This window comes from Selaginella moellendorffii, unplaced genomic scaffold (assembly GCF_000143415.4).
Source record: "Selaginella moellendorffii unplaced genomic scaffold, v1.0 SELMOscaffold_19, whole genome shotgun sequence".
Classification (NCBI taxonomy): domain Eukaryota; kingdom Viridiplantae; phylum Streptophyta; class Lycopodiopsida; order Selaginellales; family Selaginellaceae; genus Selaginella; species Selaginella moellendorffii.
Genome location: NW_003314280.1, coordinates 563293 through 589600, shown reverse-complemented (window position 1 = coordinate 589600; position 26308 = coordinate 563293). Strand labels below are relative to the sequence as shown.

Genomic DNA, 26308 nt, shown 5'->3' with positions numbered 1-26308 from the left:
CCTGTATAGGTTGTATTTGTTTTCCTGGAAACAAGAAGTTAAAGAAGTTTTCTTATAATTCCAACTTGTAAAAGGTTCTTAAGAACAAACATGTTTCATATGTAATGATCTCATGGCCCAATGGACAAGGCGCTGGTCTACGGAACCAGAGATTCTGGGTTCGAGCCCCAGTGAGATCGTGAATGCTAGATTGTGGTATCAAAGAGTTTTTCTGTGAGGTTTTTGGTGAACTTAGCTCACCCGAACGTTAGCTCATAATTCTAGGGTTTTTTTTTATGCCTGCAGCTCCTTTTGTGATCATGGGCCTGGGTGCGGTGGGGTACTTGTTTAAGCGGTTGTATCAGGGTGCGCCGCCTCAATGGCAGTTGATAGATGTTAGCCGACATGTCCGTGCAACATCCCAGGTATATGCTATTTTTCTTGGTTTCTTTACCTGAATCCCTTGCAGCATGGCGCGGCTGCCATCGAGGAGAAGATGTATGTGGTGGGAGGATGCTGCAGGGACCGATACTTGAACGATGTGCTTGTGAGTATAGCGTGGATCTTTTCTCAAGTTCTTAGTAACACTCTCGTGGAGGTTTTGGATTTGGGAAGCTTGAGGTGGTCGACAGCCCAGCCTTGTCCCGTGTCGTGTGCCGGCCATTGCGTGGTGAGTTGAGGCTATTCAAGTTGTTTATGGCGGGGCTTTGCTTAAACACGGCCGACGAGCTTTGCAGTTAGCAAGAGGAAGAACGCTCTTACTCGTTGTTGGCATTCCGTCTGATGAAAAGATGCGGGGTACTGTGTGACTTTTGTTTTCCTCCTTTCCATGGCTTTGGCTCATCCGTGTATACAGTCTACCAATTTGACACAAATCAGTGGTCACGTATAGAAACGACGGGAGACATTCCAGTAAGCAAGCATTCTAGATTGTCGTTAAAACTTCGCGTGACTTTGTGTCCATAGGATGCAACTCGTGGTCACTCCGCCACCCTGATCGGGAACAAAATATGGGTGTATGGCGGTGTGGATTTTCGTGGTCAGCTGCGCCGTCAGCTACATGCACTCGATCTGGGAAGCAATCAGTGGGAGCTGATTAAAGCAAGGTAATATATCAATCCATAATTCCTGTTTTACTCGCGGCCTCCATGGCAGTGGCGTCATCCCACCGGCGCTTTCTTTCCATGCTGTGGTGCATGAGGGCAACCATCTGTACGTTTTCGGAGCTGGCTCGTCTGGCTTCTGCAAGAACCTATACGCACTGGATCTCGTAAAGGTATGCACGGAGTAAGATGGTGTGGCCAAATTGTTTGCAGAGAGAATGGTCCAGGTATCCAGATCAAGGTCCTGCCCTCGTGCCTGCCGCACTTTTTGCAACTGCAGTCACTGAAAACCAGTGCTATGTTGTTGGTGGTAAGTTTTGCTTCCTGCTGCTCCGTTTATATCTCATATATCTATAACAGGCGCTACGAAAGAAACCATGCTATTGAACATGGAGTCTTTGAAGTGGACCGTAGTGTGTGCCGAACCTCGTTTGGCTACTGAGGTAAGTGCACTTGTTTCTCCGAACGGAAAACACTACTAGTCTACATAACGTGTAGAGCCTGAGCTTGGTGCACGCGAGAATCAAAGGTCGAGGTGCTCTGATTGCCTCAGGGGGGATTCCGGTACGTGATTTATGTGTTGGCCGCTCACCCGACTGATCCTCTGCGCTTCTTGCCTGCAGTTTAGCGTCTTTCTACTCAAGACTATGAAGTCATATCCGGTGCTGCCGCATCCGATGGGCAAGTGCCAGGTGAGGAGCGTAGACGGGTCACTTCTGGAGCTCTTTGACATTCCAGACGCAGGGGAGCAGGCTCTTAAGATTATAGACAGGCTTTGGACGAAGGTGGGGAACGGAGGCGTCTTGGTGAGGGACGGCTGTCCTCTGGAACGTGACGATGCCATCTTTCCAGGAGACGAGCTAACATTCCACCCAAATGATTTTGTTGGAATACGTGGTAGCATTCATCGCCAGGTGTGTGAGATCCGTCTCATGGCTCTTGGAAGCTGTCAGCTGGTCCTCGCCGCGGCGAAGATCGAGGTCATTAGAGGGGAAGGGTGGCTAGAACCGCGGGAGGAAATCGAGAGCCAAGCTTTCGGAGGGTGGAATAGCAGGAGGCAAGGGGACACGATGCAGTACCTGGTGGAGGGTGCCAAAGTTCCTCGTCTTTACAGGCTGGAGCATGTAGCTAACGATGAGGGCACATTCATGGAGGAGATATCGACCACAACCCCGGACGAGTTCCCCTACACCCTCCGCTTCAAACTGGACGCGATGCTCATGCACATGAGTGTGGCCGAGGACATCATCACGGGCTACTATATCAAGGAAGAGATTAGCGGGGTGGACATCTGGAGGGCTCTCGTGATGTTGCTGGGAGTGAACATCAGATGCCGCACCCTCAAGCCGTGGATGGTGATCACGGACCTCAAAGACGAGTGGCACTTCGCGTGGATGGACTGGCCTCGCATGTACGTGTGCAAGGCGTGGAGCAGGAGCCAGGGACTGGGGATTCTCTGTGACCTGTGCCACGACTACAACCTGGTAACCTCGCCTGAGACGAAGGGCTGTCTCTCGAACCTGCCTAGCGTCTTCACTCGCGCTTGTCCGGCGTTCAAGTGGGATATGGATGAGGAAACGCGGGTGATGTTCGCCCCTCGCCCGCCTGCCTTTCATAGGTGTGCGAAAACTGGCAGCGCACTCAAGCGATATAGACCTGAGCAACACTAGCTTATTAGTTGCAACGATCAGAGTAAATAACTTTGATCGTTGAGATTTTTATGAGCAAGGATTGGACATCCAAGTTCGAGGCTCACGGGCTCTTATTTCGTCCTGCAGGCTGCAACTCTTGTTTGCTGCGCTACAAGCTTGGGGAAAGTCCTCTATGACCTAACTTACGGCAAGGAGAGAATTTCGTTTTCTTGAAAATTCTTGTCTGACCTAATGCTTACTGAACTCAGTCCATGCAGAGAAAACTATTGGAAAACGGACTGGTACAAAACATATCATCATGTACAACTTCTCATGGAAATTCTTATTTGCAGGCTCACAGGCAAATAAAGAAGCTCGCCATATTTCTTTTCTCCTTGATGATGGAACTCTTGTTTTACTGTCCCTGGTAGGATTCCGAAGACTTGAGAAAAGTGGCCATTTGCAAAGAATCACTGAACTCGTCAATTCTATTTGTGCAATCGATTGAGACAAGGATAATGAAAAAGCTAAATCTAAAACAATCTTGAACATAGGGAAGGATCTTGCCAACCCCAGGAATAAGTTGTAAGACTTTATATGCCAGTTAGAAAACTTTTTTCCGATTCTAGAATATTCTTTCTAGTTTAACAGAAAAACATTCATAGAATATTCTAGAATTTCTTTCTATAAAAACATTCATAGAATATTCTAAGAATGTTTTAGAATATAATTCTGCCTTATGCAAGCACTTCTCAGCTACAAAGCGCAAGGACATCTCTCATATCTGATGAAAACACAGATCCTCATGCTGGTTGTAAAGAAAAAGTTTTTCGAACCCTGTTGCTAACCTGATCATTTTCCACGATGGCTTTCTTAGTTAGAAAACGTCTTTGCAGATGTTAGGAGTGACTGCGTCACACAGTACGGGGCCATGGTGAGACGAGACGCTGCGATTTACCTTCGTTTTCCTCCAAGGGATACCGGGGATCACACAGCTGGTTCAATTGTTGTAGGAGGTAGCAACAGCAAAGACTTGCAAATCTTTTGGTCCTGATAAGTCTGGTTTTGATGGTCAGAGCCTGCTGGACGCGCCGGACGCGCCCTGGATTTTTCCAAGGGAAGATATCTGGATCTGGACACAGGAATTACTGCTACAAATCTCTTGCTACCCACGGTGTTGGAAACTTGTGTTGGATCAAAGACAGCGCAGCTTTATGTTTTGCGTTGGAAGGTTTTGCCAAGTTGAGGACTATTTGGAAAAGATTGGCGGTGAAAGACTCTTTCCCCATGAGATGGCGAGGCTTCAAACTCCTTCAACAAAGCTGAAGATGTTTGAAAGCCGAGTGGTTTTGTGACTGTCCTCTGTCTGTTTTCTTCATACCTCTTGTTTCGTACGTAATGATCTCATGGCCGAAAGGACGAGGCGCTGGTCTACGAAACCAGAGATTCTGGGTTCGATCCCCAGTGAGATCGTTTAGCCATAGCACCTTCTTCGAGGTTTTCTTAACCTTGAATCCCTTGCACCATGGCGCAGCTGCCATCGAGGAGAAGAGGAGGATGCTGCAGGGACCGATACTTGAACGATGTGCTGGTGAGTTAAGTAGTGTCTCAAGTTCTTAGTAACACTCCGTGGTCACTCCGCCACCTTGATCAAAATATGGGTGTATGGCGGTGTGGATTTTCGTGGTCAGCTGCGCCGTCAGCTACATGCACTCGATCTGAGAAGTGGGAGCTGATTAAAGCAAGGTAATATATCAATCCGTAATTCCTGTTTTACTCGCGGACGGCGTCATCCCACCAGCGCTTTCTTTCCATGCTGCGGTGCATGAGGGCAACCATCTGTGCCTTTTCGGAGCTGGCTCGTCTGGCTTCTGCAAGAACCTATACGCACTAGATCTCATAAAGGTATGCACGGAGTAAAATGCAGCTCTGATGGTCTAGCGATATTGTTTTGCAGAGAAAATGGTCCAGGTATCCAGATCAAGGTCCTGCCCTCGTGCCTGCCGCACGTTTTGCAACTGCAGTCACTGGAAACCAGTGCTATGTTGTTGGCGGTAAGTTTTGCTTCTTGTTGCTCCGTTTATACCTGATATATCTATAACAGGCGCTACGAAAGAAACCATGCTACTGAACATGGAGTCTTTGGAGTGGACTGTAGTGTGTCGTTTGGCTACTGAGGTAAGTCCTTAAGTTGGACTTGTTTCTCCGAACGGAAAAGACTACTAGTCTACATAACGTGTAGAGCCTGAGCTTGGTGCACACGAGAATCAAAGGGGAATCCGGTACGTGGTTTACATGTTGGCCGCTCACCCGACTGCTCCTCTTGCCTGCAGTTTAGCGTCTTTCTACTCAAGACTATGAAGTCATATCCGGTGCTGCCGCATCCGATGGGCAAGTGCCAGGTGAGGAGCGTAGACGGGTCACTTCTGGAGCTCTTTGACATTCCAGACGCAGGGGAGCAGGCTCTTAAGATTACAGACAGGCTTTGGACGAAGGTGGGGAACGGAGGCGTCTTGGTGAGGGACGGCTGTCCTCTGGAACGTGACGATGCCATCTTTCCAGGAGACGAGCTAACATTCCACCCAAATGATTTTGTTGGAATACGTGATAGCATTCATCGCCTGGTATGTGAGGTTCGTCTCATGGCACTTGGAAGCTGTCAGCTGGTCCTTGCCGCGGCGAAGATCGAGGTCATTAGAGGGGAAGGGTGGCTAGAACCGCGGGCGGAAATCGAGAGCCAAGCCTTCGCAGGGTGGAATAGCAGGAGGCAAGGGGACACGATGGAGTACCTGGTGGAGGGTGCCAAAGTTGGCGATGTTGTTATACTGGAGCATGTACCTAACGACGAGGGCACAATCATGGAGGAGATATCGACCACAACCCCGGACTCCGCTTCAAACTGGACGCCATGCTCTTGTACATGAGTGTGACCGAAGGACATCATCACGGGCTACTATATCAAGGAAGAGATTAGCGAGGTGGACATCTGGAGGGCTCTCGTGATGTTGCTGGGAGTGAACATCAGATGCCACACCCTCAAGCCGTGGATGGTGATCACGGACCTCAAAGACGAGTGGCACTTCGCGTGGATGGACTGGCCACGCATGTATGTGTGCGAGGCGTGGAGCAGGAGCCAGGGACTGGGGATTCTCTGTGACCTGTGCCACGACTACAACCTGGTAACCTCGTTGCAGGAGGGCTTTCTCTCCACCCTGCCGAGCGTCTTCACTCGTGCTTGTCCGGGGTTCAAGTGGCATGTGAATGAGGAGACGCGGGTGATGTTCGCCCCTCGCCCGCCGGCCTTTCGGAGATGAGCTAAAACACTAGTTGACGAGTAAATCTTTATGTCTAGGCATTATACGATATTTACTGAAAAATAGCAGGGTTGGAGCAGGGTTTTGCCAACACCAGAGTAAATTATGGGGACGCGGCACCTTTGGATTTGATGATTTTTGTCTAGAAAGCCACGACAGTAGTAACCTTTGGTGATTTTGTGATTATCGTTTGCAATCAGCTATCTGTTTCTTTAGTAGGACGTATCGAGAGTTTTATCTAATCCTTATTTCTTTTCCTTTTTCTTAATCATCAAAAGGTAGTGGCTAAGGTTTGCGATATTGGGAGATAATCTCTCACCCTTTTAAGAATTGATTAGTATCTACGGAACAATAGATTCTGGGTTCCATCCTCAGTAAGGTCGTAATCTCGAATTTTAGCTCTATGCTGGTAATCTGGGGAAAAGTTTTTTTTTCGGGAAAATAAAATTTCTCAAGAAACTGCTGAGAAGTTTTCAACTCATTAACTTCTTAATCTTGACATCCCAAACTAATCCTCTGTTGACAATGAACTATTGTCTGGTGATTCAATTTCTGGCCTTTGAATACCCCAATATGAGTCTATACGAAGATCATCCTGCTGCATAACCTTGCCATAGTCATGACAGTTGACATTTGATGAGCTTCCACCTCCAAATGCTGTTTCGACTTTAGACATATCAAATATATCATGGAGCAGCTTCAAATTACTGCTGTAGACGAACTTAACCTTCTTGCAAGTGCTTGGATGCAAAAATGGTCAGATTACCTATATAGGACACAGAATATAAGATTAAGAAGCAAAACAAAACAAAACATACCACCCAAAATGTCTCAAATATGTAAGGAGGATTATAAAGGATGGCCAGGCCAAGCCACTCTGGATAAAAAGTTTGTAAGATGTATGCTATATCTTTGGCTGTCTTGACAGATGGGGACTTAAAAATAGACCAGCCATTGAAATCAATAAGCCAAACCATTTGGTCCTGTCCATTTGGAGGGAGATTAACAATAACATTCTCCATGAAATAGACTAGTTGCTTAATCTGGCCTGCTGGAGCTGAAGTATTCTGAATTATAAGAAAAAGAGAAGAAAAACAGGAGTAAACAAGCTATTGGAATTATAAAAGAAAAGAAAAGAAAAGAAAGAAGATGCTGCTTACTTGAGCACCGGGACGCATCACAAGAACTGGTCTGCCGAGCTTGTCCAGATAATTTGCTTTGTAAAGCTTCCCAGTCTCGGACTCTCTAGCAACATCTCCCTGGAAGATTTCTTTGCACTGAGAAGAACAAAAGAAAGAAGAAGGAACTCTTCTTACCCAGCGAATTTCTTCCGGCTTGTAGGATGCTCTCCAGCTTAGGGCCTCCTTGAGCATCTTCTCGGCTTTCCTGACGCTCCAGTTGCGAGCTCTCAAGAATTTCCGCAAGCACGAGTCTGTGCAGTACTTCGATTCTCGATCGGACAAACCTGTGAGCCGATTGGCTAGCTCTGAGACCTGTTCTCCAAGAAAGCGATTGAATCCTTGGGATTCAATGGAAATTCTCTACCTTTGCGTCTTGATCGGCCGCTGCCAAGCAGCATTCCTCGCTCGCCATTGCCAGTTTGTCAGGAGTATCGACACTCCCGCCCTAAAATAAAAAAGTTTCAAAGCGATGCTGGCCGTTGGATTCATTGTAGCGGTTTTAGGGTTCTAGGCCGGGGTCCCATGGCGCCAGGCGCCGTCTTCCAGGGTATGCGCAAGGAATCGGCGGCATTCCGCCTCATGAAGCAAATGGTGAGCTGCCAGGGTTGTAATTGCCGATTTGCAGCTCAAATATGTGATCGCAGGGATGGGAAGAAGGATCTGGCCTGGGGAAGGACAGTCAGGGCATCAAGAAGCACCTTGTGGTGAAGAAGAAGGATGATACCGCAGGTATGGTATTTTTTTTCCTAGACGGTGTGGTAGAAGATCTCGTCTGTAGGTGTTGGTGCGAATGAAACTCACAATTGGACTTTCAACACGACTGACTTTGACAATCTTCTAAAGAAATTGAAAGTGGTATGTGTCGCTGGTTTTGCTGATTCGTCTAACAGATGTTTTTGTGTGATGCAGCAAGTCACTGACAAGCCCCAGCATCGTAAGTTTCTAGAGCTGGAAAAATATTTCTTGTGTTTACAGCTCGTTTCTTGCAGGGCAAAGCGATCAACCCGACGGCGAAGAAAGTGACGAGTCTGAAATCGAGAACAATGAATCTGATAGAGAAAAAGAGGAAGAGGTGGAAGTCAAGAAAGTCTGCCGGCCTCAAGGGCGGTAAGACGAGATCATCTAAAAAGATACGAAACCTAACTTGCTTTTTGTGAAAGGTACAAGAGGATCGAACGTGGGAAAATGGTGCGCAACTATTCAAAGCAAGACCTTGAATCCATTTTGGTATGTTACAAGTCGCTACAAGTGAGTGCTGATGGTATGTTACATTTTCCAGGGACGCGAACAAGTAACCGAAAAGAAGGAACATGTAATTACGTTCGTTCCAGTCAAGCAAGTTCACACAAAACAGGAAGTGAAGCTCACTGGTTTGTTCCATTCTTGGCTTTTATTTGTTCCGGTTTTGATTGTGTTTATAACAGTGATCGATCCACCAGCCGAGTGGTGGGGAAGCAAGCTCGGTTTTGTAAAAGCAGGAACGCTTGGAGCAAGCTCCAATTGTACAAGTAAAAACACGACATTTAGTGAAAACGACCAAGAGATGTTGTATAAGTCCGTTCATGTAAGTATATAAGATAGTGGGAATTTTTGTATCTGATGACATCTTGGATTTTGCAGGACAAAGCTACGAAGGGCAGAGGGGGTTTAGGAATTGCGGATCGGGCAAAGAAAATTGGCGGTGCTCACTGGAAGGGCCAGAAAATTTCATTTGGAGATACCGGAGAAGAAGAAGAGCTCCAAGAGGCTTCCAAAGACACGAAAAGAAAGCGTGAAAGTGGCAGCGGGAGTGATAGTGAGACGAGATCAAGCTGGAAAAAGATATGCCAGGAGTTTTTGATGGAGGTATGCTACTCCAGATTTCCAGATTCATTCTTTACTCTTTACTCCTTGATCAGGCTCCACAACAGAAGGTCAGCTTGAAGAAACTCCACAAGCATGTCTCGTCTGCTGTTGGTGCCGATTCTTTCAATGATATCGATAGACTCCGGCGAAAGGTTTGTGATTTTCGTTCTTCCTCTTTTGCATCTAGATGCTCAGCTCGAGAAATTTTTGTAGTTATCAAAGAGCTCCAGGTTCACGATTGAAGGCAACAGGGTCTACCTCACTCCCGAAATCGTTGCGTGAGCTTTTTTTTGTAAAAGTAGCCACGAAAATTTTGTCGCGAAGAAAATTTTGTGAGCTTGTGCGCTGGTTGCGATTTTGCTCCAGTTTTTAAGCATATTTTCGTTCTGAAGAGTTTTTCCTCGTAGCATTTAAAAACTCTACAAGATAAATCGCTGGCTCGAATGTTTTTGCAATTACAATTCGGCAATAGGGCATGGAGGTGCAGGCGAAAGACGCAGTGAGGAGGGTATTTGTGCGTGCGCAGGACACCTCTTTTCGTCCTCCAAACGACTCAGATCTACAAGTTGGCCAGCTACAGGTCTCTTGAACGTTAATTTGCCTTTCCCTCAAACCACTTGTCGCCTGACTGATCAGGCTGATAAATGTGGGAACAAATTCTGCCTTGTCACAGACACCAGGTTTGTTTGACTCTCTCTCTCTCTCTGTGTCTCTCTCTCAAACAAAGAGAATTCTGTGTAAGCAGGAAGATTCGTATGATACGGGTCATCTGGAGGTTCTAGCCCAGATCCATCTGGTCTTCACAGAATACGAGTTTTTAAATAATGTTTAATAAGTTTTATAATAACTAAATATAATACACATATAGCTCAACCCTAAATAAGTTATAAAATTGTAAAATTATATAATATATAAGATTAAAATCAATTTAACCACTATCACCCACTACACTACTAATAACATATAACATTGTAGCTATATATTTAGATTTTATATCATCTCCTCTCTCAGAAGGATTAAAGATAAAGTTCTATTGTTGATAAACTAAGATCTAGAAGAGGCATTTGTAGGTCCATTACAATTTGTTTGTAATCCCTTTATATAAAGTGTTTCAATTGTTACATATGCACAGTTTTTAGAGGATTGATTTATTGAATGCTATTTAAACCTTATAAACTTGTAGTTTAACTTGTTACAATACTAGATATGGTGCCTTCCATTAAAACAAGAACCCATTAGATAAACCATATATTCACTTTATTCATTATTTGTTTTGTACTCTACAGATGGATGATGATGAGAGTTGTAATTTTGTTGTTGTCCCACTTGTATGCTGCCCAAATGTTCAATAAAATTTATTCGAATTAGTAGAAGAATGTTCATCAAATATTAATTTCAAGACCAAATACAATTTGTTAATCTTAATATATGGTGTGATTTCCTTTGGTAACCAAGAGACTTAACATCAACAGCTTGTAGCAATTTTGAAGGTACAAGTTGTCAATCTTAATGACATCTTGTAACAATTGTGAAGGTACAATTTTGCAATTTTAACATGTGGTGTAATTCCTCTAATTAATTAACAAAGTTAAATTTGAGACTTCTTTGATACCAAATATAAACTCCTAATCTCTAAAAGTGTTACGAATGTGATTTCGGGTATCGAAAAATACTTATTGGCTAGTTCTTACGGACATTCTCTCCTTACTGCTATGACGGCAGGAAGTCAGTACTATTAGTTCCCTTTATTAACCTTTGTTGTCCAACTATTAGTAAACTAGACTTAACATTTACACTTGGCCGGATGAGTATAAAGAAAGAATTCCTAAGTGTTTATTTAGCCAAGTATCCTTAGTCTAGCTTGTTAGTTTTCTTTTGCTTTATCTTGCACTAGTTTGGCAAAAACCCTCGCATATTGAGTTTAGTCCTTTAATATTGCTATATGATAGTTTACCATGTCTGCCAAACACCTTCACTATTATGCTCTATGTGTTGGTTCTATCCCGGATTTATATATTATTTATTGTAAGTGTTTAGATCTGCCCAATAGGCATATTTATGCAATATAGAAAGTGTCTTGAACCCCATAGTGTTGTTCCTGCTTCTAGATTTGCAATATAATACCATTCCATATTTAGTATGTTTCACATTTGTCCCAAAGACTAACTATATGCTAAGGAAAGTAAATGCATTTTTGGACAATTGCACGTGAATTTTCTTGGACATATAGTTGGTGGTGGTGTAATTGAGGTGGATCCAAAGAAGGTGGAAGCGATAAAGTTCTAGGAAGTCCTAATCACTATATCAAATGTTCGTTCTTTTCTCAGTTTGGCTGGATACTATTGCAAGTTTGTCCCCAATTTTGCAAGAATTACTCTTCCATTGACTAAGTTAAGGAAGAGTAATATACTATTTCATTGGACACCAGTTTGTTAGTATGCTTTTATGTAGCATATACAGTTTTTACCTTTTATCCTATGGTGTCATAAGAAGATAGTTGAGAGGATCAGCAAAAGCATACATCTTGTAAAATGGAACTCTGGGAATGGAGTCCTTGGAAGTTCTTTCCAGCTGCATATCCTTATCCTCTAAGTAGCTATCATCCCTCTTGCCCTTCCATGCAAAATCTAGGTCCTCTGGCTCGATTTGATCAATATCCTTGAAATTCCAGCCCTTGATATCGATGCACAACTTGCTGGAGCTGTATTCCAGCAAGAAGAATTTATTTGAGTTGAAGTAATCCTTGTTCCCAGCTAGCTCCTCGATGAAGAGGAGCTCCGAGTTGTCCTATGGATTTACCATAGGATAACCACAAAATGGAATGTAAACCCTCTATGTGCCACGTGTCACATGCCATATGTCCAAAATCTACTAGTGTAGAACTTGCATTTCAGGGCCTTGGGCCATTGAAAGAAGGAATAGAGCTAAACTCCTAAGCATGGAGCTAAAGAGTGAAGGAACCGGAGCATGGAGAAACTCCCAAGCATATAGCCTAAGGAGCGAAGGGATAAGAGGATGGAGCAACTTCGAATAGTCCTAGAGCATCCAGCATCCTAATGCTAAGACTAACACAGCAAAATGGAGCAAAATGGAATTTGACACTATTTCAGCATACCGGTGGCATAACACAAGGATATATGTACTCCACCAGCTAGCATGGAATGGAATTTGGGCTTAGACCCAAGTCGAATGCAAAACAAAGATACACACGCAAGGAGTTAAACTATGCCTTAGGTTGGTCAACCATGCCTGACCTACCCTAAGGAACACACGCTTTGGGCTTTCACCCTTAGCCACCTTTAATGCCAAGAGTTAGTCTTTAGAACAAGCTCAAAACTTACTAAATATAAAATGTCTTTAAATTGCAAATTTGGACATGGGATGAACACTATTGTGTTTAGAACAATCTTTACATTATGTAGATATACCAAATGAGCAAATTTAGACACTTTCTATAATTATCATTTGGGACCGCAAAGGGCATAATAGTAAAGGTGTTTGGCAAACATGCTAAGTTATCATCCAGCAATATTGAGGGACTAGTCTCAATATGTGAGGGTTCTTGTCAAGCTAGTGCAAGATATAGCAAAAGATAATTAATAAGCCGGGCCAAGTATATTTGGCTAAATAAACACTTAGGAATTCCTTCCTTATGCTCATCCGGCCCAAAGTTTAGTTTATTAACACTTGAACAAAAAGGACTGATAAAGGGTCTAGCAATGCCAACCTTCTGTTGTTGTGGCAGTAAAGAAAGAATATTTGAAAGAACTAGTCGACAGATAACTTATATGTAAAGTCACATTCCTGACATTTTTTATGGTTGAAAGAGATCTTGATTATGGTTCCTATTCTTAGGATCCTAGATCTTGATAAACCCTTTAAAGTGCATTGTGATGCATCTGGCTATGTTATTAATGCTATGTTGTAGCAAGATTGTGATAAAGTGGTTAGTGTTACACTAAGGCGACACAATTGTCCTGTTGTGTTCTTTTCTAAGAAATTGGATGAAACTCAACAAAAATGGCCAACATATGACAAAGATGTTTACTATAATGTCAGCATTGGAACACTAAAGACACTATTTAGGTAGGCATACCAAGGTTTATATGTATAACAATACACTAAGTTACTTTTATATGCAGCCAAAGCTTATGCCGAAGCAGGCTTGTTGGCAAGAGAAGCTCGTTAAATTCAATATTGAAATTATCTATAAACCTGGTAAAGACAATATTGTTTCGGATGCATTGAGTCGTCAAGCTCAATTTTGGGCAATATCAACAATCAATTCGGACTAGTTGGAGGATGTTCGGGCTTCATATGGAAGTGATCCATTGGCGAAGGCAATTTTGCTTCGTGTGGAGTTGTCAAAGCAGAACCCTATTAGAAAAGCAGGGAAAGTTGCTAGTCATACCAATGCGAAACTTCACTTCTTAGTCAAGATGGGCTTATTTTCTATAAGCAAGAAAAGTTGTATATTCCTTCTAAGGATCTGCAATAGTTGTTTTTGTAGGAACATCATGATGTTCTAGTAATGGGACATGGTGGAAAATAAAAGACTCTTGCTTCATTGAAAAAGGGATTTTCTAGTCTGTTATAAAAAGTGATATAGTAGATTATGTCCATTCTTACCCTATATGCCAGCAATGTAAGCGCAGAACTGAGAAGCAGGCTGGGAAGTTGTGGTGCATTCCAACACTGGCATGGCCATTTCAGAGTGTGACACTTGATTTTGTCACTTGCAAGCCGAAGTCTAAGGGTTATGATACTTTGATGGTGGTTGTGGATCAGTTGTTGAAGATTGCACACTTTATTTCAACTATGGAAACAGTGAATGCAAAGCAAGCAACAAAGCTATTTCTCCATGAAGTAGTGCGAGTTCGTGGTCTTCCCAAAAATATGATCTTGGATAGAGATTCGAGATTTACAAGGAAGTTTTGGGGCACATTGTTTCAATTATTTAGTACCAAGTTGAAGTTTATTATGGCTTACAATCCTTAAATCGATAGGCAAACCGAACGTATGAATGCTCAAGTTAAGGGTTATCTGTGGTACTATATTGCGGCGGATTAACGCAACAAGATTGAGCATTTGGACACAATAGAAATTTGTTATAATAACAGGTTTCATAGCACTATTAGCCGTTCTCTATAGGAGATGTTGCAAGGGAATGCTCATAAGGTTCCTCAACAGATTGTTGTACCAAAACCAATATCCAAAGTGTTAATCCCAATTGCTAAGACTTATAAGAGTAGCTATACCAAGGTTGGTCTAGAGCTATTGAGGCAATGGGCAAAGCTCAGGATAGGTATCGACATGATAAAGATTAGCATTATCAAAATGTATCCTATCAAGTGGGAGATTAGGTGTGGCTATCTTCTAACAACTTGAATATTAAGGGATTTTTCTCTCGGAAGTTGTTACCAAGATATATTTTAGCCTATTGGGTTTTGAAAAGGATTGGTGTTGTATCTTATCAGTTGGATCTTTCAAAAGAGATGTCTAGTCTTCATGATGTGTTTCATATCAGTTTACTGGCCCCATATCATGAGGATCCTGGCCACTCTAAGGATGTCCATCCAGCTCCAGATGTTGTTTATGGTGAACCTAAATATGAAGTGGAAGCTATTCTGGCTTAAACGTGTCAAACGTCGAGAGTATCTAGTTAAGTGGAAAGGTTATCCAACTTGTGAATCAACTTGGGAGCTTCTTAGGGATTTTACACATGCTCATGAGTTTGTCACAGAGTATGAGAATCGTAATAAAAAGTAGTTATTTTAATCTTGTAATAAATCTTGCAAATTAATAAAGTAATACATTTCTATTAAAAATCAAAAGTTTTGTTTCTCTCGATCATTAGTTCTTGGGTTAGTTTTGGTAGGCTGACTTTGGCACTTTGGTGCATATGTTCAATCCATAACTATGGGGATAACTATTATAGACTGATCATAAGTCCTACCTTTCTCTCGATGACTCATTTTTTAAAAGGGGTGTGGTCGTGTAAATAACTTCATCTGCCAGTTTATAATAATTGTTTAAATCTTCCTGACAGGGTTGATTTTTACTCAAGGGAAGTTTGGCCATTGGCCCTTTTTCGTGGGCAAGGATGTATCATTCCTTTGTAAGCCGAGTGGTACTCGGAGTAGCAAGGGTAGCAAACTCTGTTAGTCATTTCCTTGTTAATAACAGCCAGAGGGTGTCTAAGTTTTAACATCTTTAGATGTAGAGAAGAGGTAATCTTATAACTCATTTAAGTCGGTATATTTCCTATATAGTGTGCTTTCCATTAACTTCCGAAGTTGTTTCCTTGATAGTTTGCTAGACTCAAGTATGCATCGATAAGGACGTTGATCTTCCCTAAGGGAGGGAGTGTTGTGACTGTGACTTCGGGTATCGAAAGATATTTGTCAGCTAGTCTTTACAGACACTCTCTCCTTACTACCATGATGGTAGGAGGTTGGTATTGCTAGTTCCCTTTATTAACCCCTATTATCCAAGTATTAATAAATTAGACTTAGCATCTACACTATAAGAAAGGAATTCCTAAGTATCTATTTAGCTAAGTATACTTGGCCCAGCTTATTGGTTCTCTGCTCTGTCTTGCACTGGTTTAGCAAGAACTCTTACGTATTGAGTCTAATCCCTCCATGATAGTTTATTGTGTTTGCCAAACACCCTCGTTATCATGCCCTATGTGTTGGTTCCATCCCAGATTTATATGCTATTTATGGCAAGTGTTTAAATCTGCCCAAGAGGCATGGAATGTAGAGAGTGTCTTTAATCTTATGGTGTTTTTCATATTTCCAGATTTGCAACTTAGTGCCATTCCATATTTAATAAATTTCACGCTTGTCCCAAAGACTCACTCCTAGTACTAAGGGAGGCTTGGGGTAAAAGCCCAAAGTGTGTATTCATGAGTAAAGGGGGGTTATAGGGGGTTCCAAATGTATAATAGAGATAGTGGTTGGAATGCATGTCTGACCACCTTAGATATTAATTTGGCTCTTGCTAGGTTGTGTCGCTCTTTGGTTTGCATCCAACTTGGGTTTAAACCAAAGCTCCATGCTACTCTAGTCGGTGGGGTACCCTCCTCCTCGCGTTATGCCACTAGTATGCCAAAATCTTGCTAAGCACCTATTTAACACCATTTAGCATGTAGGTGTTGGATTTGGGGAGCTGGTGCTCGTGGGATTGTGTTTGTATTGAACCCTCATTTTAACCCTCATTTTAACCCTCATTTTGTAGCACAATAGGCTTGGAGTTCAGCTCCAAATTTAGGTGCGCTACAAGAAGTCATCTAACTCAATACTATTCAAACCCAATGATATTTAACCTCAACTATCCCAAAACCCTAATTAATTGGAATAGGGTTGCATTTTTATTCATGGGCCCCTTCCCTCTATATTTAAACCCCATAGATTCTTTTAAGAGTTTCAACTCTCATTTAGAGGCATTTGCAAAGTTCATAAGTTTCCATATGGCAACTTAACATAATATGCAAATAGTAGATAGATTACTCACAATTCATGAGCATTTGTTATGGAGGTTCGAATCAAAAACTCTTCCTTAAAGGCATAAGCATTACTTTATTTATGCTCTTAGAGCAACATCATCTTTCTCAATTTGACACACTCTAGTGGTTTAGAAGTGGCTCCCCAAGATATTAGCCAACTATATTGTGATCCTTGCAAACATTTGATGCAACATCAAGATTTTGGTGCACTATATGATTTTGACACTTGACTTTATCATAGTGGATTACCAACAACTCAACTCTAGAACCTTGAAAGACTCCATCATCCTGGAATAGCTGTGGCATTTTACAATAAGTTCTATAACAACTTCGGCTAAAGGAGAATTAACAATCACCAATAGCATCTATATAGTGACTCTTTTCAATGCTTATGGCTATTTTCCACTTTCATCCAGCTCATCTAAAATAGATACTACTTTTATTATTAAAGTTAACCAAGATCTCAAAATTCTTTCCTCAGAACTCATGAAAGATGATATATTGTTGGAGATGTAAGTTGTTCAATATAATATGATTGACTTCTTTAACTGGATAATAATCACACCTAACTTCTTTACCATCATTACACAATTCTAGAGGCCCCTTGACTTCAGAATCTAGGGATTTCACATTAATCCATTTGTTGCCATATAGTGGGGAATCCAACAAGGTGGTGGTTCCTCCAGCCACTTTTGCAACTCCAACACCTAAAGTACCATTTTCTAAAGCTGAATAGTATGTAGAGCATGCTAGATATATACTAGTTTTTCTTTCTTACTAAGGATCTCTCAGCACCAACATAGAGTTTGGATGTTGTGCATATAAGCTTGGACATAGATAATTATAAAATAGGTATTTGCAACACACTTATTGCTGTGGAAGAGCTTGAGGCAATTCTTGAGAATGAAGATGATAAGTTTATGTCTAATTGGATTGAAAAACCAATTTTTAGACTATTCTCTTCTAGAAAAGCAACCAAATCTAGTTGCCTCTAGTAAATGCTTGTAAGCAACCAAAGGGAATAACTCGAGAGATGATCTATGGGGTTCAAATTTAGAAAGAAAGGGCCCATGAACAAGAGTGCACCCCTTTTTTCAATTGGTTAAGGGTCTTGGGATATTTAGGGTTAAGTGTCCTTGGGTTTGAATAATACAATGCTATATGACCTTCTAGGAAATCTAAATTCATGAGTTTATGTTTGGTATTAGAGAAGTCTCGGGTCTGACTCTATTGGTTGGTTAAGAGAATCTCACCATATGTTGATTGACATCTGATAAGTCTAATTTACTCCTGCTAGGCTCAACTCAAGGGGTAGGGTGTCAAAAGAGCGGTGTAAGCAACTAAATTTTCCATTCCACTTTAGTCACTTAACCACACCTCTGACTACTTGGAGGAGTCTCACTCATAACCTCCATAAGTCCTATTCTAGACTTGGGCTTGCTAGCCCCGAGAATGGCATCCCTACCACTCAACTTTTGCACTTGGTCCAAGTGCTCCACGTGTCCAATCCCATGATCGACACCAAGGTACCACTGACATATCAGCCCATTACACTAAGGCCATGCCCATTCACCTTGATCACACAGATGGTCTAACACCACCTGCATCGCAGTCCCATCCCTCAAAAACTTGGCTATCCGTCCATGAGTGATCATCCCAGATCCACTCCTTAGCATCCTTAAGATGTCCGTAGACATGGGGAACAGTCTTCCCCAATCCCTTTTTCAGTCCCCACCAAGTCCCTTTCTATCCATGGCTGTGTTCGCCAACACTACCATTGGAACAAGGCCTGTAGGCCCAAGTACCCATGAGGCTCACGTAAGGCCACGGTGTTCCGAAATGTTATCCCAAAGTCCCAGACTGTGAAAAGGAAGAGGAGCAATCCTCTAGTGCAGTGACTAAGGATACAGTCACATGGTGAGGAAGTCCCAAAGGACAGTAGGATTCCCCACCTCTGCCTTTTGGTGCTTTTGCCATGGGCTTAGAGCGAGGTTCCATTGAGCCACACCAGGTATCCAAGTAGGTAATGCCACCCACACTTGGATTGGGAGCATCGGCCATTCGATCTCTCGGGGGAACTAGAGCCGGCTCTTGAACACTTCACCAAGTTACTCCGCTTGTCAGTCCATATTCACTCTAGCCTTGGACTTCCTAGTGGTTATCCCATCACCCAACACCTGGGCACAGCCTTCCTGGGCCAAACTAGCCTTTCCTGGCCAAACTGGCTCCACTGGAGTGCTCCCCTTACTATACTTTTGGAGCTCACCAAACCCCCCAGGGTTTGGGAGATGAAGCTTTGGGCTTTCACCCTCGGACTCGGACTCGGACTCGGCCTCGGTCTATCTCGGGTCCTTCTCGAACTCCATCGCAAATTCCATCTCAGGTCCATCTCGGACTCCGTCTTGGTCCATCTCAAACTCCATCTTGGACTCCATCTCAGGTCCATCTCGAACTCCATCTCTGTCCATTTCGGACTCCATCTCAGGTCCATCTTGGACTCTATCTCGGTCTATCTCGGGTCCATCTCAGACTCCATCTTCAGACACAAAATCCCTAGGCCCCAAAGTGGAGCCAGAAGGGTGCCACGTGGTAGTGGCCGAAGCGAAAGCCAAACGAGCGTAACACATTTGGACTAAAAGCTCCGACTTGAAAGGTCGAGAGCAGGAGTGGAACTCCCAACAAATTGCTCGAGGAACAAGCACGGAGCGAGCAATAAGCGAGGCTTCAAAAGGGACCCAAAAGGACCAACACATGGCACGTAGAAGTGTCCGAGATGGAGTCTAAGATGGACCCGAGTTGGAGTCCGAGATGGAGTTCGAGATGGAGTCCGAAGTGGAGTCCGAGATGGAGTCCAAGATGGACCCAAGATGGAATCCGAGATGGAGTCCGAGAAGGACCCGAGATGGAGTCCGAGGTCGAGACCGAGACCGAGACCAAGACCGGGACCGAGACCGAGACCGAGATCAGGACCGAGACTGAGACCAAGGCGGAGGTCGGGACCGAGCCCGAGTCCGAGTCTGAGTCCGAGTCCAAGTCTGAGTCCGAGTCTGAGTTCGAGTTTGAGAGGGTGAAAGCCCAAAGCGTTCGTCTCCCAAACCCTAGGGGGTTTGGTGAGCTCCAAAAGTATAGTAAGGGGGGAGGACTGCAGTGGAGCCAGTTTGGCCAGGAAAGGCTAGTTTGGCCCAGGAAGGCTAGACCCAGTGTTTGGTGATGAACTGACCACTGGGAAGTCCAAGACTAGAGTGAATACAGACCGACAAGCGGGGTAGCTTGGTGAAGTGTTCAAGAGCTGGCTCTAGTTCCCCCGGGAGATTGACTGGCCGATGCTCCCAGTCCAAGTGTGGGTGGCACTACCTACTTGGATATCAGACGTGGCTCAACGGAACCTTGCTCTAAGCCTATGGCTAGAGCACCCAAAGGCGGAAGGCGGGGAGAGTACCCAGGTGGCTCGCGTAAAGCCACGGTGTTCCGAAGTGTTGTCCCAAAGTCCCAGACTGTGGAAAGGAAAAGGAGCAGTCCTTTGGTGTGGTGGCCAAGGATACAGTCACGTGGTGAGGAAGTCCCAGAGGACCATGGGACTTAGTGGTCAGGCCTGTGGGCCTCGATCCAGTGGCAGTGTTGGCAAACACGGCCAAGGGCAGAAAGGGACTTAATGGGGACAGACAGAGGGATATTGGGGAAGGCTATTCCCCTTGTCAGTGGGCATCCGAAGGATGCTAAGGAGTGGATCTGGGATAACCACTCACGGATGGTTGGCCCAGTCTTAGAGAGACAAGACTGTGGTGCAAGTGGTATTGGACTACCAGTGCAGCAAAGGGGATTGGGCATGGCCTTAGCGTAACAGGCTGCTATGTCGGTGGTACCTTTGAGTGTCGATCATGGGATCGGACACGTGGAGCACTTGGACCAGATGCAAGGGTGGAGTGGCATGGATGCCACTCTTGGGGCTAGCAAGTCCCAAGTCCTGAATTGGACCTATGGAGGTTGTGAATAAGACTCCTTCAAGTGGTCGGAGGTGTGGTCAAGTGACTAAAGTAGAATGAAAAATTTAGTCGCTTACAGTGGCACCCTTTCGGCTCCACTTTGGGGCTTAGGGATTTGTGTCTCACAAGCGGGGCTCTTAGGAGAGCTACAGCTCTCAGCTTCCATTCACGAGGGCGTGACCTTGTAAAGAAGCATGGTGGATTGTAAGCAACCAAAGGGAATGACTCAAGGACAATCCATAGGGTTCAAATATAAAGGGAAAAGGCCTATGAACAAAATTACACCCCTTTTTCCAATTGGTTAAGGGTTTTGGGATATTTGGGGTTAAATGTTTTTGGGTTTGAATAGTATTGGGTTAGATGACCTCTTAAAAAGTCTAAATTCAGGAACTTACAATGTTTATGAGTAGTATCTGCCATAGCTATGGATTTTTTTACTTTTTCCCAAAGCATGGAACTTATACTTAGAGCATATATCCATTTTATCTCTTTGTGTATTAACTCTACTTTTATAAGGAATTCCCCAAGTTGTATATATTTTATCATGCAATCCCTAAAGAGGTTGAATACTAGGTAAGCTCGCTGGATAGTCAAACTCATGGAGTTTGGGGAGTTTCTTATTAAGCATCATTTGGGAAAATCAAATATAGTGGTCAAGGACACTTTATCTCGTGCTTGTCATATGACAGTATTATAAATACAATTTTGTCATCATTTGAGTAAGGTGGTCAACAAGTTTGGGCAATTGGTTAAGTGTGCCTAAGCTCAGGATACTGAGGTAGTTTCTAGATGGAAGCATTTTTCTCATTGATAGATTGGATTCTTTACAACAATAGTCATGGATATTTGCCTATAGGTGGATGCATTAATTACTCAAGTTTTTCATTATCATGATTGTCTAGAGGCTAGTCATTTTGGGGGGAAGAAGAAATATAAGTTGATTAAGCTCAATTTTTATTGGAGGAATATGAATGCTGATATTTTTAAGTATTGTAAATCATATAAACTTTGTCAACGAGTAAATGCGCCATAGGAGAAGCTAGGGGGTCTTTTGCAACCTTTATCTATTCTTTAGAGTTATTAATGTAGTATCTTTATAGATTTCATCACTTGTTTGTTATGAATACAAAAGCAAAAGGAGCAAATATGGGTCATAATAGATCATTTAATGAAATATATACAATTGTTAACCTTTCGGAAAATTGTCATTGTTTCATACTTGATTGCAGTTTACTTAGAAAAGGTTTTTCTTAATTTTGGTTTGCCAAAGAATATCATTAGTGATCAAGATTCAAAGTTCACTAATGGATTTTAAAAGATTTTTGCAAAGATTATACAAGTGACTTTGAAATTCTTAAGCGGAGATCATCTTTAGACAGATGGGCAAACAAAGTATGTGAATCAGATGGTGGAAGATTATAAGCAACTATCATAATTTAGATTTCTAGTTTGAGAGAGCATAACATTTAAGTCTCTAGAATATTCTTTCATGGCTTTTTTCTCTTATGCTTAAGCTTGGAATTATAAGCATGGAATTGCGGGCATGTGAGTGTATGTTTGAGGGTGTGAAACGGTGGTTAAGGCTAAAAAATGCCTTAATTATACCTAAATATCAAACATTTCTTTGAAGAAATCTTGAGGATGACTTGTTATGTTTATATATAATATTAATCTCTATCTAAGCAACAAATAAAAGTTCAATTCATAATTGTCTAAAAGATTTTATGTTTCTCATCAATCCACTAGCTTCATGAGTTCTAGAGTAGTAAACAAGACTTTTTAAAAGCATAAATGTTTGGACATTGAGTGATAACATTTTAATGGTGAGTTCTTTAGTTTCCATCTATGCAGAAGGAAAAAGGTCCTCAGTAAAATTTTTGTTACAAAGAAGCTTTCAAATGATTTAGAAAAAAGTGACTATTTACTTTTCTTCCTTCTCCATAAACCCTAGACGCTTGCAAGGAAATGGCGGGAAAAACATGAAAATGAAAATCCAAGATTAGGGTTTAGGGCAATCCAGAGCTCCGCGCAAGATGAAATGCCGGGGATACCTCCAGATCGTCGTCAAGCTCCTGTTCCTCATCGGGCTAGGTATGATCCAATGTGGATGCTTTATCGACTGCTGTTGTTCGTGTAGGTGCAATCCTCTATACAATGTGGATGATCGATCAGCTCCTGAAGCACGGGGACAACGATGGATGCAGTCCGATTTCTCGATCTGATCTGCTTCGAGTGATAGCGCTGGAGTTCTCTCTCCCCGTTCCATGGTATATAATTTTTATTGCTTGTTTTATGATTTTAATCGTGTGGTGTTTTTTTCTATAGGTTTGAGTATGTTTTCATGGGAGTGGGAATTTGCCTGTGCTTAATTGGATGCGTTGGGGCCCAAGCTCTGAGAGGCCGCTGCCTGTGCTGCGTAAGTCCCATTTCGTTTCTAATATCTTTAAGTCAACTATCGTTACTTGGACTTTTTACCAGTCGTCTATAGTCTTTGTAAGTTTACTCTTGCTTCAATCGTCTCTTGTGGCCTTCATTTTCTTTGACAAGTCATGGGAACAGGTAACTATCTTGTCCAGCCTTTTCCCTTGTTCTTATGGCTCGTTTATATCCAGGACTTGCCAAATGATCCCATGGGTGAAATCGACAACATCAGAAAGTTTGTGGAGCAAAATGCCAAGTTATGCAAGTGGATTGCTCTGATCGTTATAAGTTTTGAGGTGAGGATCCTCTCGTTTCTTTTCCTCTTAAGAGAGTGTCTTTCTGCAGATTCTCTGCCTACTATGCAGCATGATTTTCGACGCTATCAGTGCTCGCCAATTCGCCTTGGGGTCTTGTATAGCGGCCATCGTCATGCCGAAGGGGCTTGTCCTCTGCAGCGAGTCACTAGCATCGTTCCCTGACCCGGCAAAATCAGTTAAACGAGCAGTTAAGTTTAGGCTTGTATCGGAGGAGCACAAGGTGTTTGTGGGGATCGCTGGAAAGTGGAAGTGGGGTCAGAGATTGTTTCCAAGGCTGCATGAAGTAGTGGAGAGTGAGCATTTCGACAAAGCAGATCCTTATGGGAGCATGAGCAGGGGAGCTCAAGCTGTGATGGTGGAGCTGTTGCAAGAGACGCACGTGGAAAGGAAGGGAGGCAGTTTTGAGGTAGCAGCAATAGTCACCGCAAGGAAGCTCGACGGAACCATTGGAGCGTTCGTGATCCATCACACAGGAGCAATACAGGAAGGGCCTCTGCTCTCTATCGGTTGTGGCAGCAAATATTGGTACGAATTCGTCGAGGAGAACAAGGGACGGCTTGACAGTGATGTCGGATGTGTCAGCGTTGCTCTGCTTGGTGTTCTGGAGGCTTGCAAGAAAGCTCCACGGACTTGTGGCGGAGATATCCTTTTCTGCTCTGTCATAGGATCCACAGGTGAGCTACACGATGGTGTTTTTAGCTCGGTGTACGATGAAGTGTATGCTGTGACAGACTCCATGCTGGTTAAGATGACTGTTTGCTAAAGTGGGAAAGAATCAAGGTAGTACAACATATAACGGACGTTTGTGGATAACATGCTTCAGGACTTGCTCTCGCTTGGCACTGCCCGAAAATTTTGCTCTAGTGCCAATCAGTTCGTCTCTCAAGCTAGGAGTCTTCCTTAGGGCCTTCGATCGTGTCGAAACAGGTGCTAAAGCTTCAATTCTTACGTAAAGTCTTCTGCAGGACCGCTTCCTTGGCTGCTCGAGAGGAGATAATGAACCAATCACGATCAGATCTTATGCCGATGTCAGTGTTTGCCGTTGATAAGATTCCATCAGCTGCCGTGGATTGGTGGGAAGCTCAGCAAGTTGGAATGTTAACATGATCTTATTTCTCAGCTGGAAGCTTGTGTTGTGGTGCGTAGTAGCTACTAAAATGCCTTTGGACTCTCATTGCTTTATGTCATAGGAAGGCGGAAAGCCCATAAACTTTTCGGTGGACAATGGTTTAACTCCAATTTTCCATGTAGAGCGGCCGTAAGTTGAGCACCAGCATCTTTCCGCCGTGTAAGCTCAGCAGCCTCAGCCTCTTTAACAGGCTCCCTGGATCATCCATGGCTTTTGGCTCCACCGGAAGTGCTTGTTTGCAACATTGATCTCCGTGGACCCGCTGAGTCCACCTGTGCTGATCAGCTCAAATAAGACCATCAGGCCACTAAAGTATTTTCGATAGCTGTGTTAAACGAAATTTCTTGTCTCTTTTTATTACTGATCACCCAGCACGAAAAGCTAAAAGCAATCAAAGGAAACAATTAGTCGTCAAAGGGACTAGAAAACTTTCTCTATCCAACGGCTCACAGTACGCCAGCAAAGCGGAAGTTTTCCCTGAAGCTATAACGTTAGGGCAATTCGGCAATAGGGCCATGGAGGTGCAGGCGAAGGACGCAGTGAGGAGGTTATTTGCGCGAGCGCAAGACACCTCTTTTCACCCTCTTCCAAACGACTCGGATCTACAAGTTGGGCAGCTACAGGTCTCCTGATTTTTGCCTTTTCCTCATCTCAGATTGACTGGTTTTCTATGATCAGGCTGATAAACGTGGGAACAAATTCTGCCTTGTTACCGACACCAGGTTTGTTTGACTCTCTCTGTCTATCTCTCTCGCTTTAATAAAAAGAGAATTGTGTGTAAGCAGGAAGATTCGTATGATACGGGTCATCTGGAGGTTCTATCCACCCAACGCGGACGGGGTGCTGCTCGTGCTGGGAATAATGGATTGCGAGATTCCGGGAATGGTCAGGGTCGCTTACCTGATCGATGATCCCGAGCCGCTTCTTCGTCCCAAAGTTCGATTTTCGGAGACATGCATCCCCGACGTGGATGCGTTTGTAGCTCGCATCTGGCATCGCGATCAGAGTGTGGTGAACCATGCGCAGGTCAAGGACGGTGTGAGGAGGCTGTTTCGAGCTACCGTTACCCGACACCTCCCGCCTCCAGGCGATTCGGATCTTCAAGTTGGAGAGCCACAGGTATGGCGTGAGAGTTTGGAAATCAGGAAGGTTTTTAGTTTTTCGTTCACTGTTTCAGGAGGACAAAACTGGCAACAAGTTCTGCAAGGTTACGGACGTTCGGTATCTTTTCTTTCCTCTTTTTCTTTCTTGTTTAGAGACCTGGCCTTTCCTAGGAACATCGCGCCGGCGGTGACTTGGAGGTTCTATCCGCCCAACGACGAGGACATCCTGATGGTGATTGGAATAGTGGAGGGCACCGTCATTCGGGGAAGGCAGATGATGGCATTTCTGGTTGAGGATCCAGACCCGCTAATTAAGTGGGAGGATCCACCCGGTGTTTACAAAGGAAACACATGCGTCCCTGACGTGGACGAGTTTGCAGCTAAAATTTGGCATCGAGATCTCAGTGACGATTGCGAGTTTCACTAGAAGCAGCCCTGCAAGTTGTTTTGCCTGTACTTGGTTACATGCGTCTGTTATGGTTAATAAAAGTTGATAATAAAATTATTACTAGATACTTTGATCATCAATTTGTGTTATTCAAATGCACAAAGTCATGACATGGTTAATATAGCTCTTAGGAAGGAAATCTATACTGACTTAAGCACAAGGAGTTTACCAACTATTTATTAGTAAAAGCACATGTGATTATGGCATAAACTGCTTAGCCCTTGCTCATTATTGTTTGGGAATTCCACCTTAAGGAACATGGTGAATGGTTTGGATGTATTTTATGAGCTAATTCTTGCTCCATGATGTATTTTATGAAGTAATTCTTGCTCTATAAGCTTGAA

The 26308-nt window shown here is 43.4% G+C and overlaps 2 protein-coding genes, 2 non-coding genes and 1 pseudogene across 4 annotated transcripts; 4 read left to right on the top strand and 1 right to left on the bottom strand.

Annotated features, from left to right (window-relative positions):
• The first annotated feature begins 106 nt into the window (after nt 1-106).
• Nucleotides 107-179, top strand: TRNAR-ACG. Its single transcript has one exon. It is a non-coding gene; the product is annotated as a tRNA-Arg (tRNA).
• Nucleotides 180-4113: 3934 nt separating this feature from the next.
• Nucleotides 4114-4186, top strand: TRNAR-ACG. The gene has a single exon. It is a non-coding gene; the product is annotated as a tRNA-Arg (tRNA).
• Nucleotides 4187-6535: 2349 nt separating this feature from the next.
• Nucleotides 6536-7605, bottom strand: LOC9651060 (annotated as a pseudogene).
• Nucleotides 7606-7693: 88 nt separating this feature from the next.
• LOC9651059 lies at nt 7694-9449 on the top strand. The gene is made up of 11 exons (XM_002972403.2): nt 7694-7799; nt 7853-7937; nt 7987-8063; nt 8118-8142; nt 8198-8315; nt 8369-8435; nt 8488-8578; nt 8633-8772; nt 8829-9053; nt 9107-9205; nt 9267-9449. Exons 1-11 carry the CDS (start codon nt 7731-7733, stop codon nt 9333-9335), a joined length of 1065 nt encoding a protein of 354 aa, XP_002972449.2. The 5' UTR covers nt 7694-7730; the 3' UTR covers nt 9336-9449.
• Nucleotides 9450-24876: 15427 nt separating this feature from the next.
• LOC9651058 lies at nt 24877-26040 on the top strand. Its single transcript, XM_024677316.1, has 5 exons — nt 24877-25036; nt 25092-25135; nt 25199-25532; nt 25591-25634; nt 25688-26040. Exons 1-5 carry the CDS (start codon nt 24929-24931, stop codon nt 25941-25943), a joined length of 786 nt encoding a protein of 261 aa, XP_024533084.1. The 5' UTR covers nt 24877-24928; the 3' UTR covers nt 25944-26040.
• The last annotated feature ends 268 nt before the right edge of the window (nt 26041-26308 follow it).

What these genes read in the sequence shown, in the direction of transcription:
- LOC9651058 (XM_024677316.1), top strand. Translation starts at nt 24,929, where the DNA reads ATGGAGGTGCAGGCGAAGGACGCAGTGAGGAGGTTATTTGCGCGAGCG. An exon ending in TACAAGTTGGGCAGCTACAG is followed by an intron (nt 25,037 to 25,091) that starts GTCTCCTGATTT and finishes TTCTATGATCAG; the next exon opens with GCTGATAAACGTGGGAACAA. An exon ending in TGCAAGGTTACGGACGTTCG is followed by an intron (nt 25,635 to 25,687) that starts GTATCTTTTCTT and finishes GGCCTTTCCTAG; the next exon opens with GAACATCGCGCCGGCGGTGA.
- LOC9651059 (XM_002972403.2), top strand. Translation starts at nt 7,731, where the DNA reads ATGGCGCCAGGCGCCGTCTTCCAGGGTATGCGCAAGGAATCGGCGGCA. An exon ending in ACAGGAAGTGAAGCTCACTG is followed by an intron (nt 8,579 to 8,632) that starts GTTTGTTCCATT and finishes TGTTTATAACAG; the next exon opens with TGATCGATCCACCAGCCGAG. An exon ending in TGTTGTATAAGTCCGTTCAT is followed by an intron (nt 8,773 to 8,828) that starts GTAAGTATATAA and finishes TGGATTTTGCAG; the next exon opens with GACAAAGCTACGAAGGGCAG.